Below are 20,170 nucleotides of genomic sequence, written 5' to 3'. Positions count from 1 at the left end.
ATAAATCATATAGGTTTTTATGATCAGATGGTAGTTTCAAAATACTGTCACTGAGACCCACATTGTTTCCAAATTTATTTAATTACTGTATGATGAGATTCAAAATCATTCAACCTTGGATCAATGGTCCAGAACTCCATTTACTAATCTAGTAATTTAAACTGTACACTAGTGATTGCCAATGAACTGTTATCACTAATGGTAACTTTGGAAAGATGCACCCAGAGGCTATGATAATGATATGAGCCTCAATCCCATCTTAATGTAATTGTCTGTCTGCACAAAATTTTATCCTCACGTATTTCTACTCATTCCCTTGGAGTCACATTAGTGAAATATTCACTTACTGCTTGGCTGAATACAACGTCTCTCCTCTGATGCAGTGCCAGGGCCTGTGGTATATTGGAACCACAATCTTGAAGCAGAACAAACACCATGGCCTTCTTTGCTCTGTTAATCACTTCACTGACACAGTCCTTTAGAGTAACGACCAGAGGGTAAAGCCCTTCATACCAATTATCTTACAAAAGAAATGCAATTATAAAATTAACAAAGTATTGTTTGAAAACATTGAAAACCATTTTAATTCATTTCTGCAATCATACAATTTTAAAAAAATTAAAAACAAAACAAAGTAACCCTGAGATCCATCCAGCTACTCTACAATTCAAATATAGTATCTATGATTATTTACAATGTTTCTCCTTTAATAACATTCTTATCAATAGGCCCACTTTAAGATCCCTGGGAAAATGGGATTTATCAACTTTATAGTTTACCAAAATCAATACAGGATTAATAACATACCAATTAATTGTTGGGATGATGTTCCAAATGGAGACACCAAGATTTATAGAACCAGGTACACACAAGTTTAAAGCATAGCAAGAGACATAATCAATCTATCGTGTTACATCAGATCTTTCCTTAAAGATTCCAAATTAATTTCAGTGATGTTTTCTTTCTCTCTCTCTCATCATCCTCTCCCTCACTAGCTGGCAACTATGATGCAAAGGATCCTTCAAAGGATGCAATTGTCTCATCTCTACTATTCCACAATTTGCAAAGAGGATAACTGTATTTTTTTAACTGATATTTTAAAAATTGTCTACTGTTTCCATCAAGCATATTACCTTTTCCTTATTTGATCTATAAAAACTCTTTAATTCTTCTCCCTGTTTCTTTGTCAAGGTCTAAATGAACACCATCATAATTCACTGGTCTATCCATCTTGATTGTTATCTTTAATATTTTCCCCATAACTATCAGTGTCATAACCTTCTCTTCCATAATGAGACTCCTTTTCATTACCTTAAATATTCTTTCACTTTTATAGTAAGAAAGTTCTTTACCAAGGGAAAACTTCTTCACACAGAGTGGTGGAAGTGTGGAATGAGCTGCCAGCTGAAGTAGGTTCAATCTTAACAGGGATGTGGACTAGGTGCAGGTCAGTGGGATTAGGCAAAAATAATGGCTTGGCATAGACTAGAAGAGCCAAAGTGGCCTGTTTCTAACAAAGTATTTTAAGTTCAAAGTATATGATTTACCTGTAACATTACTTGCCTCTAGTTAATGATGAATTGTCTTCATTCTCTACTTTTATTTTCAAGACTTTTTTTTTAACATACTATGAACACTACTCAGTACTAGAGTATATCTTATTAAAGATTGTGTTCTTTATTTAGCTTTCTAATGTTCTCCTTTCACAACAACTTATAAATCTCTCACGACATTACAACCTCATTTTCTGTCGATAGTTTTCATTACACATTCCAATTAAGCCTCTGCTTCTATTTTAAAAAGCAATAAATATTAAAGGATGGTGACACTACCAAAGGGATGCATTTCAATACCATGAAAAGAGGAGGGATGTATTAAAGGACAGAATCATAGAGATTAATCCTGTTCTTTGCCTGTAAGGAAATTATTCCATTGGCAACATCTTTTGTGCAGAAATGAGAGTATTCCTCTTTCGGAGTGGCCTGGAGCTACACATTTAACTTCCTTTTCTTCTTCCCTATCGGGCTCCTGGTACTCTGGCGTACATTTGTGAGTCATTTATATCGTTCGACATTCACTACGGTAATTACAGTCGTTCATGAGTTAGGTGGATTTAAAGTGGAAGAAGTGAATGTAGACAGCAAATGGGCTGTTTTTAATGAATTCAATACATTAATTTGGCATAACTGTTTGGGCATAATATATTCAAAAATATGAACATATTATTAAATTTACTTCATTGCAACTCCAAGCTTTTTGATGAAACACCACTGGTTTTTTGTTTGTTTGCTCTTTTAAGCCTAAACTTTTCTGCTTGTTCAGGAGAACAATGATGAAAACCGATACCAAATATGTATATTAGACAATAGACAATAGGAGCTGGAGTAGGCCCTTCGGCCCGTCGAGCCAGCACCGCCATTTTACAGATCATGGCTGATCACTACTATATTAACAAAATATAGGGACATTCTCAAAATTTTCAAGGAAATAAAAAATTAAAATGCACTGCAGATCATCTTTATTTGCTTTCCTCTGCTCATGCAAATAGAGATCACACCCACCACATGCCGATGAGGCAGTCTGGACTGGCGGCAAACATTTTGGCTCACATTCTGGCTTGTTGTCACTGTGTTCAAGCAATCGGTCCACCATTGCAATAATACAGTTCAAGCTTTTCCCCACATTCACCCACACTCTGTCCTGGAAAACCAAATAAATTATATCCAGGTCAAAAAAATATTTTTTAAATTTGCATTATTGGACAATTAATTATTTAAATATTGCCATAATGGCAGAACAAAGAAATTAGTCATAATTTTAAAAACAAGGAAACATCGATAAAGGGTGACAAGAATAAAAAACCTTGGTCCCAGTGAAAATGGGGTATGTTTGTCACCAACTAGAAGGGTTTAAGCCAATGGTTCTCAACCTTTCTCTTTCCACTCACATACCATTTTAAGTAACCCCTATGCCATCAGTGCTCTGTGATTAGCAAGGGATTACTTAAGGTGGGGAAGGTTGAGAATCACAGCTCTCGACCCAATTGTTACTGAAATATTTTGCTTGAGAAAAATTGTTATTGGTCCATTTCCTTTGGAGTTATGAAACTGTACACATAACAGGTCAATGAGGTACAATTAAAACAGTGGTTTTCAAACTTTTTCTTTCCACCCACGTACCTACTTAAGCAATCCCTTACTAATCACAGAGCACCTATTGCATAGGGAATACTTAAAGTGGTATGTGAGTGGAAAGAAAAACAATGAGAACCACTGGTTTAAGTGATCTTTTCTTTGCCTGCTATTTCATTGAAAGTGAAAGTGAAATGAACTTGTGATTGTAGCCTTATAGTAATTATAAGGAAATTTCAAATTGCAATTTTGCTGTTTTGGAAAAATGTTAATTTTAAATTAAAGCTGTTTACCTTGGTCTAATTCTTTTATGAAAGGATGAGGAATGAAAGAGATGTTTTAATTATTTCTGAAACACAACTTTACCAATAATACATACTCTGGTATATGCGTTGGTATACATTGAAGGAAAATGTATTTGGACTATTTTTTATATTGTTGCAAATAATGTTAAATAGTATAAATGTTTCCCATAATCAGTTTACATCATCTGAGCTGAAGAAACATTTTTCAAAACTGTAGTAATATTGCAAGTTAACTGAATGCATATTACACAAAATTTCACACAGTACATGTGGTATCAGCGCTGTCATCTTACAGTTTCCACACGGAAACAATCAGTCCTTAATAAAATTTGATTATTATTGCATAAACATTCTCTAAAAATTTACTTGCCCAGTCTTCCTCATCATATTCAGAATGGTGAGGTATTGAATCCTTACTCGACCTCCGCTCATTGTTTTCAGATGCTTCTGCTGTGCCTTCTGGATTGCGGATAAGTGTGGAACATTTTTTATTGATATAGCTTGGTCGAGCCTTATGTAGAGCCAACAGGGCACTTCTCACCAACTGGTCTTCAAAAGTATGTACAAATTGCTCAGTCTGTTAAAATGTACATGCACATAAACATCAATGATTTTCATGTTAAACAAATCTGTCTGTCACTTCGATGGGCAATTGAGTAATTTTGTCTTCACTAATAGGATGTCAGTGTGGACTTTGAGCTATTCACATTCTTCAATTAAATAAATATCTGTTACATCTTAATAATGGCAGATACATGAATGACAGAAAACACTTCTATTATAGTTACCAGTAATTAATGTTTGCCTTTTAGTAAAATATATCTGATATAAATTTGAAGTACTTTATCCACCTGCACACTTCATCAATGTGGCCAGTTCAAACAAGAAGACCAACTGGTTATTGTTTAACAGAAAGCATCACACACACGCACACATAAAGAGGTTGGTGACAAGGAACCAATTCCAGATTAGATCATTTACTCCCAAACTAACCAAAAGGAGCTACAATTGAATGCAAGTACTCCATTATGCATCCTGAAAATGTTAAACAACACAGCAGAAACTGAGATCAATTCTCTGTCACTTTAATATTGGAGTTCCTATTCTTAATGACAACAGTAATCATTACCCTCTAGTAATGGTGTAGAACACAATCGACAATGTTAATCATAATCTTAATGTTATCAATAGTTGTTAACACATTAATTCTACCAAAAACAGTAAAAATCACAGCAATGAGACTGAAAGATTAAGATTCCAGGAGTAGTAATTTTATACCGTCAGGCAAGTTTAACCTATATCACTTCCAAATATTGAAAGTACAACCATGTTAAAAAGAAACTTCATACAGGTGTATTTTTTACTAGTTGGTTATTTTTACGGGCTCACATTTTGACATTCCTCACATAGAATTGAAGATACAATCAACCATTTATTTATACAGAATTCTGAGTGCCTGAAGTTTAGGTAACTTCCAACCCAATCCGACTTAACTTTTTCCTTCTATTCTTGGCCTGCTCCCAATCTACTTTTCTCAACTATTCAATCAACCAACACCCCATCACACCTCTCCCTCCTCCCAGTCACCCGCCTCTCTCTCCTCCCAGTCACCCGCCTCTCCCTCCTCCCAGTCACCCGCCTCTCCCTCCTCCCAGTCACCCGCCTCTCCCTCCTCCCAGTCACCCGCCTCTCCCTCCTCCCAGTCACCCGCCTCTCCCTCCTCCCAGTCACCCGCCTCTCCCTCCTCCCAGTCACCCGCCTCTCCCTCCTCCCAGTCACCCGCCTCTCCCTCCTCCCAGTCACCCGCCTCTCCCTCCTCCCAGTCACCCGCCTCTCCCTCCTCCCAGTCACCCGCCTCTCCCTCCTCCCAGTCACCCGCCTCTCCCTCCTCCCAGTCACCCGCCTCTCCCTCCTCCCAGTCACCCGCCTCTCCCTCCTCCCAGTCACCCGCCTCTCCCTCCTCCCAGTCACCCGCCTCTCCCTCCTCCCAGTCACCCGCCTCTCCCTCCTCCCAGTCACCCGCCTCTCCCTCCTCCCAGTCACCCGCCTCTCCCTCCTCCCAGTCACCCGCCTCTCCCTCCTCCCAGTCACCCGCCTCTCCCTCCTCCCAGTCACCCGCCTCTCCCTCCTCCCAGTCACCCGCCTCTCCCTCCTCCCAGTCACCCGCCTCTCCCACTTTCCTTCACCTGCCTCTCCCACCTTCCTTCACCCGCCTCTCCCACCTTCCTTCACCCGCCTCTCCCTCCTCCCAGTCACCCACCTCTCCCACCTTCCTTCAGTGTCCTATCACCTCTAGGCTCTTCCCGATCCACCCCTCCCCTTGTGTGCTTGCTCTTTTTATTTACCATTTTAGTCTCAAGAAAGGGACCTCAGCCAAAATGTTGACTGAGGTCAACATTCTCTCCAGAAGGCTGCCTTACTCACCGAGTCCCTCCAACTTTCCTTGGTTCACTCATAAACCAAAATTTGTTTAGTGAATAATGAGTCCATAACAAATAATTACAAGAAATATAAGAAATATTCACATATTGTGATCTGTGCAATGAGAAACAAAAGTTTAGAAATTGAATTCCACTTCCCTTGATGTGCTACAACTTTTTGCATACATACGTACCAATATATATTACCAAGTCATAATCCCGTGTCCAAGACCCTAACTAGAACAGTATTTATTTTATTTATTGTTTGTTTTTCTTTGTTAGCTTTATGCACCACTTTTCCTTCCATTGTGAGAGCAAGTCCTCAGAGATTAAAAAAAAATAAACTGTTTGAAACTGGCAAAAATGTCCTCAGTTGTAAAATGTCAATGGCAGTTACAAGTTTGCTTCCTTTCATATGGGGAACATGACATCCATTGCATCTAACATAAGCAAGCTAGGCCCATGTATTCTCTGAGTGGCTGAACATTAGGTTGTTATTTATTGTTATCTTTCTCCATAAACATTTGATTACCTATTAAATTAACAGACAGCAGACATTTATTCAAATGTTCTTGGAAGTCTGCATTGCGCAAAGAGCAAACAAGAATGACTCACTTTAAAAAAAACATTCCTGTAGGTTTGTTAGATAATTTCGCCAATGATCTCTCCCTATGACAGAACATGCTAAGAATTTATCAGCAGCAGAGATAATCAGCTCTTCATTGAGTATCACATGAAAGGCAACAGGAAGTATTAAACCTTTCATTAATTATATTCTTGTTAAATAGTGGAAGATGTTCAAAGGGACAAATGGCCTGACTTGTTCTTTATATTCCCAGCCCAACATTCCAATTCAGTGTGGTAAAGGTTCCATTATTGTCATGGAATACTACATTTAGAATGTAACATACATAAAATTCTTTAACTTTTGTCTAACATAAGGCAGACAGAGAGTCGCCACTTTGCCAGCACACCTCACAGAAACCTACAGCACCTGGTGTTCCTATGCAGTCTCTCCTCCAAGTACTGAGAAGGCCTGAGCCTTCTGAGCTTCCGAGATCAGACAATCTCGAGCATATTCTAATATGATGCACCAGCAACACATCAGATATGATGTTTTTCACCTTGTTCTTCTCAAATTTTTTTATTTCCTCCTTTCAATTTAGGCATAAAGTGGAGAGTGATGCTCAGGCAAATGTGAAAGACCACAAACAATATTTAAATAAAACCATCATAAAGATGGATGCAGCAACTGATGACAGGGCTTGAAAACCTCTCTGGAGAATAATGCACTGGGATCTTCTGGAGAAAATCCCAGTGCATTCTGTTTGTGATTTTGGTTCTAGTAACTTACTCAAACATGACCAGAGTTCCAGAATGCATTTAGGAACTAAGGAGATAAGGGGTAGGCCTAGACTTTGAGAGCCAGCAATCCTGTTGTAAGTGCAGTGAGTGCAGTTTTCCTATTGTCTGAACTTTGACAACATTTGTACTCTTGGGAAATCCACATATCTATGTCATCAGACAATATTCTCTCAAAGAATACTTCCCTTCTGATGGCTCAAATGCAGCAAATGGGAAATGTGTCTGGATAATGTGAACTATTTGGTAACTGTGTAAGAATATACCCTTCTCACTGTAGTAAATATAGTGCACCACTGTGGGGTGTTTGTATATGTATATGAGAGTGTGAACAGTTTCCTGAGATAGTGGAAGGCATTAGTAAGTAAAATCTCTTCTGTTATTTGAATCTTGCATCTTTAAGTTATTTAAGAAGCCTTCCAAGTTACATAGAGTCATAACACGGTGGCAGTGGAATAAGAGAACAAGAATAGAGCCATACAATAGATTGTAAGTCACTGAAATATGAAGGGGAAGAAGAGAAAATACATGACTGAAAAAATGGCTGGAACAACAGCAGTTCGCCCAGTAATGGACTGGGAGGATGAAGAAATTGTTGAATCATTTTAAAAGTTTCAACAGAAGTGCAATTTAGCATTCAAAAGCTATTTTAAAAATGCAATATACTTCTCTGGACTGGGGAGTGAGGCCTTGGCTTATTTAATAGCTGGAAGCTTACAGAGGTGGAGAAAAATGATCCAGAGCACATGTTTGCAAAGTTTGCTTCTCACCTTGAACACAGGTCTAATCATAAATTTAAACACTATGAATTTCAAGGCTTAATGCAAGAGACTGATAAGATTGTTGAAACTTCCTCACTAGACCAAAATTTGTTGCTGCAAAGATTTAAGGATATAGAGGAAAGATTAATTGATCAACTAATATTGGGGAGTGCCCAACCTGAAGTGCAAAAGTCTCTTCTAGGGAATGATAGCGTGAATCTGGCTGAAGTCAGCTAGAGCCTTCAAAGCCATGAGGATGCAAATGAAATCCCTATCTATACAGACCCACCCACAGCAAAGAAAGGGAAGGGCTGATGCAATAAAGAACACAATCAGAAAAGTGCAAACCTCCATGACCTGCAGGAAGTGTGGCAGACAACACCCCTTCGATGACAGAAACAAATGTCCCACATATGGTTCTGAATGTAGAGCCTGTGGTAAAGCAAACCACTGGGCGAAGATGTGAAAATCTGGTATTTAAAAAATACAATACCAGTGAAGTAAAAAGACAAGATGATCCACCACATAAAAGGAAAAAAACAATGAGGATTCCGAATTCATACATCTTCACGAGATGTCAGGTGAGATGAAAGAAGGAAGCGAGTTGCACACAAGGATCCAAATACAAAGAACAATCCAGAACAAGCCTTTGAAGCTGGATACTGGATCACAAAGCAATGTCCTTCCATTCAGACTGTACTGCCAGATGGTGGACCCATGATCAAGTAGCTAGGGAGAGCTAAGATCAATGGGTGCCACAAGGGAAAGAACATCCTCTGTACATTCTACGTGGTAGATACTGATGGACCAGAAATTCTAGGTCTGGATAGCTGCCAGGAGTTGCAGTTGATTCTGTCAATTGAGATTCAGACAAAGAAGATATCCAAAAGGATCAACAGAAATACACATCAAAAAGAGGAAATGATTTCCACAGAAGTAGCTGCCAGGCCATGGCACACAGTGGGAGCAGATGTGTTCACTGAGAATCAAGAGTGATATTTAATAATAGCCAGTTTCCATATGTCAAAAGGGTAAGAGAGTGTCAACTATCACCTCAGAAATGAGAGTGGTCCTTCGTGAACAACGAATACCCATGCAAGTAATATGTGACAATCGAACACAGTTCATGTCACAAGAGTTCAGAAAGTTGGCTGCAGATTATGGGTTTGTTATCATTACATCATCCCCATGCCACCTCAAATGTCATGGGTTCATTGAAAGACAAGTGCAAATTGTGAAACACACACTAGTTAAGTGTCTCGAAACAAAAGAAGACCCATACCTAGCTCTTCAATAATTACGAGCAACACCTTTAAGGGCTGACCTGAAGTCCCTAGTAGAACTTCTAAATGACAGGAGATACAAAACAACTCTGCCAAGCAAAATACACCCTCCAGAAGACCAGGAGGAAACCAGAAGATTGGCTGACACACAAGAAGGACACCAACATTACAACAAACATTGCCAGAACTCTTCAGAGGGCAGCATGTACATATTCAAGAGCCGATGTTGAAAGCGCAGACCCCAGAAAAGGTCATCAGAGAAGCTGAGACACCAAGATCATACATTGTCAAGAGAGACTCTGGCAATCAGCTGAGCAGGAATAGAAATCACATCCAGCGAACACAAGATGTGATGAAACAGAAAGCTTTAATACCAGCAAAGCCTGCAACACCCATATCAAATGAGGTATCAAGTGAAGAGACCACAACCACTAATACCGAAACATCAACACAGCAGTGGTCATGTGAAGCACAACAAGCTACATCATTTACATGTGTACCAGCAAGACAGAGCCCAATGGTTGCAGTCAAATCCACAAGATGGTGAAGCAACTGCTGCCAGGGTGATATCGATAAGAACTATTTAAAAATACTTGTGTAAATAAACAAGTGGACAAATTCAGTTACTTAAGTTGCACTGGAAAGAAAGTGATAAAAAACACTAAATTTTCCTTTATCTTGAGAAGGAAGGATAATGTGAACTATTTCATAACAGCGTAAGATTGCACCCTTCTCACTGTAGTAACTATAATGCACCACTCTGGGGCGTATGTATATGAGTGTGTGAACAGTTTCCTGAGATGGTGGAAGGCATCAGTATGTAAAATCTCTTCTTGCATCTCTAAGTTATTTAAGAAGCCTCCCAAGTAACACAAAGTCATAACACTGTCTATATCTATTTCAATGCAAAGGCTAAACCAAGGGTAACAACATTCTTCACTTCTATAAGCAGAGCAGTTGAAACATGGATGCACAGCAGAAACTTTTACTGTAAAAATGTCAAGTAATTTGTGATGTTTTTTTATTACAATAAAGAAACTTGGGTTCTTTTCAAAACAACTAGATTAATTAATTCAGCAACCAGCACTAAAAACAGAATACAAACATGCAGACCTCATGGGAAGGCATCCATCTTGAAGATGCAACATTCCCCAGATGGTACACACTTCATCGCTAACTCCTCCTGGTGGTAGCATTCTAAACATCTTAAGGAAAGGGGATGTAGTGATAATCAAACATGACACAAAAATATAATATTCTTTCAATTTAAAGTTCAACACAAACATAACATGAACATCAGCAGCACAAATTTTTAAGTGTGCAGTCCTTTTTCTTTTATAGATTCAGTCTGTCAGGTTCTTTGACAACTCATGTGGATCTTCTTAACACAGGTACTTGTGTTGGCTCTCCTGGTCCACTACTGTCTAACACGGGTGATGTTTTCTCTGTTTCTGTGTAGGTTGAATCCCCTGCATTTATCTGTTCCTGCAGTATCTCTGCTTTTTTCCACAGGCTCTTTAGATTCCTCCTCAGAATTTGACCATCCTCTGTTCTGAAAGTGTAGGATCCTGAATTTACTTCTCCCAGAACAGTAGCCTTTTTGTCCTGTGTTGGAATCTCTGAGTCTCACTGTGTCATGTTGTGCCAGTGGCCCTAAGCCTCTTGCTGACTTGTCATAGTTTGACTTTTATCTCTCTTGCAGATACTTTTGTTTCTGTTCAACATCTTGGTTCTTGTTTGATTCTGCAGAGTAGGGAATTGTGGTGCATAGTCTATGTTCCATCAGAAGCTCAGCCATGTTCAAGTGGCAAAGTCTGTAATGCAATAGAGCTACTGTCTAGTGCTTTCTTGAGCAACTGTTTAACTGTGTGAACTCCTTTCTCTGCTTTGTCATTTGACTGTGGATGCACAGGACTTGAAGTCACATGTCAAAACTCATACTCTTCTGCAAAGTTCTGGAATTATCAACAGCTATAGCATGGTCCATTGTCACTGTAGACAATTTGAGGAATTCTGTGTCTTGCAAAGATTGATTTCATATATTGATCACACAAACAGCAGACATGCTAGGAAGCATCGCAATCTCCTGATAGTTCAATAGATAATCAATAACCTGAAAGTTATTATTTCCATCCACGTGGAACAGATCATTCTCAACTTTCTGCCATGGTTCTGCTAGTAACTCAGTTATTATCATGGTTTCTTTTGTTTGCTATGCGTGATGTTTCAAACAGGTCTCACAGCTTGAAACCATCCTGTCAAAAATGTCAGGATTTATCTCTGGCCAACAGACAACAGTTCTGGCCTTCCCTCTTGTATTTTTCAATTCCAAGGTGCCCCTCATGAACCATTTTCAGCATCTCTTGTCGCAGTGAATGAGCAATGATAATTCTGTTGTTTTAGTAGAAGCCCATTGACAATGCTCCACTCGACTCTGATGTAGTATGGCTGACATTCACCTCTAGGCTATCCTTCATTCAGATTCTTGATGACCTTCTGCAGAACTGTGTCCTTTTCTGTTTCAGCTGTGATCTGCTTAGATTTCATGTCAGATACGGGAAGAGATTCAGTGATCAAGTTAATGTGGAGATTCACATCTGTCTCTGTGGAACTCTCATTATGTGCTTCACTCTTCGTCGTTTCCCTAGATAACACATCAGCAAACACAGTAAGTTTCCCTGGCATGTACACCAATTCAAAATCATAACATTGTAGCTTCATCATCAGTGTTTGAATTCTCCGTGACATTTCACTGAGATTTTTCTTGATTTTTGCTATTAATGGCTTGTGGTCTGTCTCTGCCACGAATATTAGTAGACCATACACATAAGTGTAGAATTTCTTGAGTCCATAGTGTAGACCTAGACACTCGTTCTTGATCTGTGCATATCGAAATTTCGATGTTGTCATCATCCTTGATGCATATGCTACTGACCTCCAATCTTCTCCTACAGCCTGAAGTAGTACTGCATCTATTCCATCTTTTAAAGCATCCATGGATATTTTCAGTCCTCCTGGCTGCATCAAAGAATGTCAAAAGCATTGGTTCTGTAGATAACCTCATTTTTCCTTGTGCTTGTCTGTCCACTTGAATTCACATTTGCCTTCTAACAACTTCCTCAGGTACATTGTTTTGGAAAAAGGTTTGGTATGAATTTACCAATTAAATTGATTATTCCCAGCACTCTCAATATGCCTTTTTATGTCAGTGGGTCTGGACTTCCACCTTGTTCTTGTCTGGCTCTACACCTGCCTCTGACAGTTTATCTCCCAGAAACATGATTTCTTTCACACCCAACTGACATTTTTCCCTGTTTTACTTTAATCCACATTCCTTTTTAAAACAACTAGATTTATTAACTAAGCAACCAGCACTAAAAACAGAACACACATATGCAGATCTCATTGGAAGGCATCCATCTTGAATCTACCCAAGATGCAACATTCCCCAGATGCTATACACTGTGTCTCCAACTCCTCCTGGTGGTATCACTCTATCATTACATAATTGATGGAAGAATACAAAGGGTCAGAGATCAGTTGGGTGGGATAAACAAATTAAATTTAAATTAGATGTACAGCACATTAGAAGCTGATTCAGGCCATTTAAACCTGTGCCACCTAATTCCACCTAATTAAGGTAGAGAAGAATGCCTTTTGCCTTCCTTATTATTCATAGGCTGAGGCATAAAAAAGAGTTGAGAAATCATTGGTCAAGATGCACTTGGCACTCTTTTTACAGTTCTGATCATGATACTAAAAATTCACCAACATGTTGCCTTCAATTGTGGTATTTACTTGTACAGGAAAAGTGCATAGGCTGTGTTTATTATTTTTATTTTAATGATACAGCGTGGAAGAAGGTGGCATGGTTGGCGTAGCAGTTAGTGCAACACCTTTACAGCACCAGTGATCAGGACAGGGGTTCGAATGCCACGCTGTCTATAATGAGTTTGCACATTCGACCCGTGTCTGTGTGGGTTTTCCCTGGGGCCTCCAGTATCCTCCCACCTTTCAAAACATACTGGGGGTGTTGGCTGATTGGGTGTAAAATTGAGTGGTACAGACTCATGCACCAAAATGGCCTGCTACCGTGCTATATGACTAAATTTAAGGCCCTTCCTGTCTATTTTTTTGAGGAAGGGAGAAAACCAGAACATTGGGAGAAAACCCATGATGATTGTGGGGAGTACGCCCAAACTCCTTTGAAACAGCACTGGATATCACTTGAACTGAGATCACTGGCAATGTAATAACGATGCATTAACCACTGCACTAACTGTGTTGCTGGAATGGTTTTTAAATGATAAGTTTTTAAAATGTAGGCATACAGCACACAAACAGGCCTTTTCAGTCCACGAGCCTGTGCCGTCCAATTATACCTAATTGACCTGCAACCCCACGCTGGGAGGAAACTGAAGTTCCCAGAGGAAAACCACGCAGACACGGGGAGAATGGACACATTCCTTACAGACAGTGCAAGATTCAAACCCCAGTCCCAGTCACTGGCACTGTAACAGCACTGTGCTACGCTAACCATGCCACCTGGGAGGCTGAGGGGTGATCTTACAAAGATTCATAAAATTAAGAGGGGCCTTGTGTCATGAAGTGGGATTCACTAGAAGTGTCCTGTACTGACGACTGGTCCCGACTCCCGGCTCCTCTCCCGGGAGCACGTATATAACCCTGGTTTCCCGCCTAAACTGAACCCCTCTGAAGCCTATTCATGAACCCTACCTGTGTTGTAAGCTAATAAAAGTATTAGTTCTTCCTCCAGTCGAGTGTAAGTTTTTATCTATGCTACGATTTTATTAGCTTCCAAACAAGGCTTTGCTCAAGCCCAGTATGCAGTTAATAGACCCCCAGTCCCTTAATGTGGCTGAGGAGTTCGGATATTGGCTAAACTGTTTCCAGGCCTACCTAAACGCGACTAGGGATGTCTTCTCTGGAGGTCGGCGCTCATCTCAAGGGTAGAGACGTAGGGGTACCCAGTCATCTGAGACTGCCCGATGTAGGAGGCCGCCATCAAGGCACTGAAGGCCCGTTACATGAAGGCCCTGAACGAGGTCCTAGTGAGACACCGGCTTGCCCTACGCTGCCAAAGGCCCAGAGAGTCGATCGATGATTATCTGCTGGATCTGCATTCGCTGGCTAAGAACTGCAGGTATGAGGCTGCTTTGGGCTGTGTCTGGGAAGATGAACAGATCCCGGGACACCCTGGTCACAGGCGTCTGCTTGAGGTAAGTGAGCCAACAACTGCTCGAGTTGGGAAGGTAGGACCTCGCTAGTCACGTTGAGCTGGCCAAATCACTGGAATAAAACGATGACCTGGAGCCCAACGAACATGCGCTCTCGGGTGAGCACTTCCAAGGACCGGCTGCTCCTGCTATGGCGGCCCCGCACTAAAGGCTGCCCCTTTCCGAACCTGGGAGTGCTTTTTTTGCGACAAGGGGCAGCACCCTCGTGTCTACTGCCTGGCCAAAGACTCAGCATGTTCCAGCTGTGGGAAGAAGGGACATTGGGTGAGGGTCTGCTGAGTGAAGGGAGATCTGGGAAAGTCCATGACCTGTACCGCTCCTGGATCCGATTCCAGTCCCAAGTCGTCTGTGCCAGACTCGCACGAGATTACCTGCTGTGCAACCTACTGGCTACAGAAATGGCACGAAAAGGCTCGGTGGCCATCTTGCAGTGGAATTATTTTGAATTTAGCACCATCATCATCGTCAGAGGAAGAAGGAGGGCGGCCATCTTGCCATGCCACATTGTTGGCACCATCTTACCTGCGCAGGTCGACTCAGGACAGAGGGGGCCACTCAAGGGAAGAACATGGCATCTTCGGCGACTTGGCACCACTGATCCTAGACCAGAATAGACCTCACCAGCTCAGCAATTTGATGGTGACTGAGAAGGTAAACGGACATTTGACCAAGTGCCTGATTGACACAGGCTCCATGGAAAGTTTCACAGACTGTTCAAAAATATAACTGAAAAATGTACCCCTCTAATTACTGAATCTTCCTAGTGTCCCAGTCCCATTCGGCGTATGTTCAGAAACATTGTATAGTTCACCTGTCATTTGAAGGGGGATAATTTTGTAAATTTCGCATGTACACTTCAGATGAATTGTTGGGTCTGGACTCCCTGTGTCACCTTAAAAGCATGACCTTGGAGTTTTCTGGTCTCCTTCCCCCAGTAAAGGTTCAGAACAGAGGTCCCTCAAAACCAGAACCCATTTGCAGCCTCTCCACGCTGAACATCGACCCTCCCCCACCTCTGTTCCCAAACCTGTCTGCCGACTGTAAGCCCATTGCCACCAAGAGCAGGAGGTACAGTGCGGCAGACAGGGAGTTCATAAAGATGGAGACCCAGTGTCTGCTGGAGGAGGGGATCATTGATCCCAGCACCAGCTTGTGGAGAAAGCAAATGGTGGTAGTAACGGGTGAAAACAAGTCCAGGTTAGTGATTGACTATAGCCAAACAATTAAAAGATACACACTCCTGAATGCATACCCCTTCCCTCATATTTCAGACATGGTGAACAATATTGTGCAGTGTCGAGCCTATTCGACCATCGACCTGAAAACTGCCCATCACCAGCTGCCAATCCATTCCAAGGACCACCCATACACAGCATTTCCAACTAATGGTCAACTCTATCAGTTCTGGAAGATCCCTTTCGGTATTACTAATGGGATGTCTATTTTCCAGCGGCAGATGGACAGGATGGTGGACGAGTGCAGGTTTAAGGCCACCTTACCCTACCTTGACAATGTCACCATCTGTGGCCACACCATGGAAGACCATGATGCCAATCTCCAGAGTTTTCTTCACGTGGCAAGAGCCCTGAATCTCACCTACAATTCTGACAAATGTGTATTCAGGACTACACAACTGGCTATCCTAGGATACGTGGTGGAGAATGGTGTCATTGGATCTGCCTCCTGTTAGAGCTTCCCCTCTCCAGAACCACAAAGGGTTTTTCTCATATTATGCCCAATACGCTGACAAGGTTCATCCCTTCTTAAAGGCCACCACTTTCCCCCTTTCGGCTGAAGCCCAGTTGGCTTTTTATTACCTCCGAAATTACATTGTGAAAGCCGCCATGCACACGGTAGATGAGAATGTACCTTTCCAAGTGGAAAGTGACGCTTCAGACGTAGCCCTGGTCTACTCAAAAACAGGCAAGCAGGCTGGTTGCCTTTTTCTCACTGACGCTCCAAGGCCACAAGCTCCGGAACCTGTCTGTGGAAAAAGAGGCTCAGGCCATTATAGAAGTCATGAGGCACTGACAGCACTACCTGGCTAGTCGAAGATTTATGCTCCTCACGGACCAGCACTCGGTCCCATTCATGTTCAGTAACACTAAGAGGGGAAAAATCAAGAATGACAAAATTGCTAGGTGAAGGGTCAAACTCTCCACCTACAATTTTGACATCCCCTACTGGCCCTTAACGACCCACCAGATGTCTTGTCCAGGGGAAGCTGTGCCTCTGCACATACACAATGAGCTCTGCCATCCAGGGGTCACCTGCATGGCTCATTTTGTCAAGTCCCGCAATTTGCCCTACTCAATTGAAGGCATTAGGAAAATGACCAGGTCATGCAAGGGCTGTGCTGAGTTCACGCCATACTTTTTTTGTCCTGTGAATGAACATCTGATTAAATCGTCCAGGCCCTTTGAATGGCTCAGCTTTGATTTTAAAGGACTTCTCCCCTCCACGAATGGGAACACTTACTTTCTCTCGGTCATTGATGAGTACTCTCGCTTCCCGTTCGTCATCCTGTGCCAAGACATGTTCACCTCATCCGTTATGAAGGCCCTAGATTCTATTTTCACTCTGTTCGGGTATCCTGACTATACTCATAGCTACCAGGTCTCAGCCTTCATGAGTGACGAGCTGCGTCAGTACCTGCTGGTGAGGGGCATTGCGTCCAGCAGAACTACCAGTTACAAACCCCAGGGGAACGGGCAGGTTGAAAAAGAGAATGCTAAGATCTGGAAGGCTGTCAAAGTTGCCCTGAAGTAAAGAGGCCTTCTAGACTCGGGGTGGCAGGATGTCCTCCATATCGCGCTCCAATCAATTCAGTTGCTACTCTGCACTGCAACCAATGCTTTTCCTCATGAGCTCATGTTTACATTCAACAGAAGGTCGGCATCAGGGACTACACTCACAGCCTGGCTCACTAGTCCTGGTCTAGTCCTTCTCAAGAAGCACGTGAGGAGAAGCAAGTGGAAAGGGTGAAACTGCTCCATGCCAACCCCATGTATGTCTACATGGAGTACCTAGATGGCAGGGGGGGATACCGTCTTCATCAGGGATCTGGCATCCCTGCGTCAGATGCCCCACAAGCTACCTAGCTCTTTTTTCCCACCCCCGCCCAGGGCCTCAGGGGACCCGGTTCAGGAGGAGCGCGAACCCCCCTCTATCGTCGAGCTGGAGCACCAGCCCACCACCCTTCCATCAAAGGTGGACCAAGAGACTCAAGGAGCCCAAGGCTCCCCTGGTGCTAAGGTGCTCCACCAGGATCTCCAGACCCTGTATTGTAAATATTCCTCTTCTGTGTCTATTACTGGCTTCCGATCCTTGTCTCCTTCATTCACAGACCTTTAATTCTGAAGGAAGGGGTGAATGTAGTGAACTGGGATTCACGAGAAGTGTCCTGTACTGACGACTGGTCCCGCCTCCCGGCTCCTCCCCAGGGAGTACATATATAACCCTGGTTTCCCGCCTAAACCCTGAAGTCTGTTCATGAACCCTACCTGTGTTGTCAGCTAATAAAAGCATTAGTTCTCCCTCCAGTCGAGTGTGAGCTTTTATCTACGCTACACCTAGATGGCGTAGAAAGGCAGTCTTTTTGTTAGAATGGGATGGGGGAGTCTAAAACTAGAGGGCACATGTTTAGGGTGAGGGCAGAAATAAATTAAAGGAGATTTGAGAGATACGTCTCCTCCAGATGTTTGTCTTCTGCTCCAGATTTCCGTGTCTGCAGTCTCCTTGAAAAATCTATTCTCATACTTTAAAAAATATACTGATGAACACATTTTCCTTCTTCATCCCTGAATTATCCACTCCCACAATACTTAGCCAAGGATTTATTGAAGATTAAGCTGTAAGATAATATATGTGAAAATAAATAGCACCACAAAACTGGAGTTCATTTTAAACAAATGCTTACTATTTCACTGAGTGTTTTCAATGAATCTTTGAGGCTGTCACTGGAGTTTTGCTTTGCTGCAGACAGAAGGAGATCTGTGTTGCTTAATATGCGAGGCTGAAGCCTGTAAATGTTGGTTATAACTTCTTTTGCTTTAGTCGTGTCTTCAGGCGAATAGTAAATATATTGGTACGCTGAACTAGGAAAGAAAACCAAAAATATTATCAATTATTTTTTTTTAAAAAGAAGAAAATAATGGCATCTTCAACAACAGTTCATTAAATAATAATAATCGAGAAAATTATCTAAACACTACTTTGGTCTCCAAATGACAGATGCACATGCTCTGCCTTGGTAGGAACAGCTTAGTTTTCATGAGATCTGATGCATTGTTTGGAAAATGAGAATATGACATTAAAAAATTATGATCTAAAATTGAATTCTTTGTGTTCTATTTTAATAATATGTTTTATGATACCAAACCTTATTAATGTGTCAATGTCAAGAAATTTTCACCAGCAGAAATGTAAGCATTATACATTAAATTGTGATCTAACCACGTTTCCTTAAAGTATACCAAAGAGGATGATTTCAGCTTGTGGAGCCTATGCTGGATCACTGAGTAATTTCATTCTTCCAATAATTTTCCCAGCCACCTTTTCACCCCATGCCCCTGGCTCCCTTTAACTACCCCATAGATTTTCACCACTTACTTATTCTCAAGTGACAATTTACAGTGGCCAATGAACCAAACAACCTCTACTTTTTGAGGATGTGAAAGGGAAGCTGAGAACTCGGTCACAGAGAGAATGTGAGAACTTCAAACAATAAAGGCCAGTGATGAAGCCAGGTCACTAGAGCTGTGAAGCTTCAGAAAAACTAGCTGGAGCCACTCTGTCAGCCATATTCATTTTAGGCTAGAGAAAGAGGCAAATATTTCAAAATAGGAAAGATTTAAAAGTGGCTCCTAGCATGTCACTGGAGGTCAAGGAACAAGTCCCTCTAATTTGTCAACATTTATGATTTTTCAGCAGTAACAAAAGAATTGAAATCAGGTCAAGGAATGGGTCTTTGCCGATCCGAGCATATGAACTCTTAAATAGGTCATTTAAATGTAAAAAGGCTATTTTTTAATCATTTCACCATATTCATCTATCAACAAACATCTCAAATACTAATGACGAGGATTCTGGCCTGGGATTTTTATGGAAATTAATGTTGTGACTAATGTCCTCAGCATCATTAAACAATGAGGTAAGGCAGCAGTTTCCTGAGAACCTGTGCGCACATCTGAACAGAGTAATGTCAAACTTACTGGGCAAAATCTTGCTGATGGCTAGCCAGTTATTCAGTAAGGAAGTATGGAACGTGACTCCCTTCAGAGCCCAAGATAGTTCCTTATCATATTAAATGGAGGATCCAAACTCAGCTTAATGACAACAATGGCTGCCATATCCAACATAACCCCATTCACTTAAATAGGGTTGCTCAGCTTCATTGTAAAGATTTGTACTCCTTTGAAATTTTAATCAACAGAACTTTTTTTTACATAACCCTTTTATTTTGCCTCGCCTGCAGAAAAAGAATCTCAAGGTGATGTGATGTCATGTATGTACTCTGAATTTTTAAAAATAAATACTTTTGTTAATTTTAAAAAATATTTTAAATATTGAAATGTGCTTCAAATGCTTCTGAATGTCTCTGATGAGCAGTGAGTCAGAGACAGAGGAAAAGGCTTCTGTCAGTAATCTT

General features: G+C 41.3%; 1 protein-coding gene across 10 annotated transcripts in view; it reads right to left on the bottom strand.

Annotated features, from left to right (window-relative positions):
* The window catches only part of inpp4b (inositol polyphosphate-4-phosphatase type II B), a 269,882-nt gene that overhangs the window by 100,275 nt on the left and 149,437 nt on the right, over window positions 1-20,170 (bottom strand). For 9 of the 10 annotated variants that reach the window (XM_069925291.1, XM_069925288.1, XM_069925292.1 and 6 more), the window contains 4 exons: window positions 18,440-18,617; window positions 3,807-4,013; window positions 2,562-2,700; window positions 348-520 (listed from right to left, as the gene is read on the bottom strand). In XM_069925291.1, the coding sequence (XP_069781392.1) occupies window positions 348-520; window positions 2,562-2,700; window positions 3,807-4,013; window positions 18,440-18,617 (697 nt within the window). The remainder of the gene's footprint in view (window positions 1-347; window positions 521-2,561; window positions 2,701-3,806; window positions 4,014-18,439; window positions 18,618-20,170) is intronic. The other variant, XM_069925293.1, reaches the window with a different exon arrangement.

This window comes from Narcine bancroftii, chromosome 3, assembly GCF_036971445.1.
Source record: "Narcine bancroftii isolate sNarBan1 chromosome 3, sNarBan1.hap1, whole genome shotgun sequence".
Lineage (NCBI taxonomy): Eukaryota > Metazoa > Chordata > Chondrichthyes > Torpediniformes > Narcinidae > Narcine > Narcine bancroftii.
The sequence above is the reverse complement of the archived record's forward strand: the minus strand, read 5'-3'. Positions and strand labels throughout refer to the sequence as shown.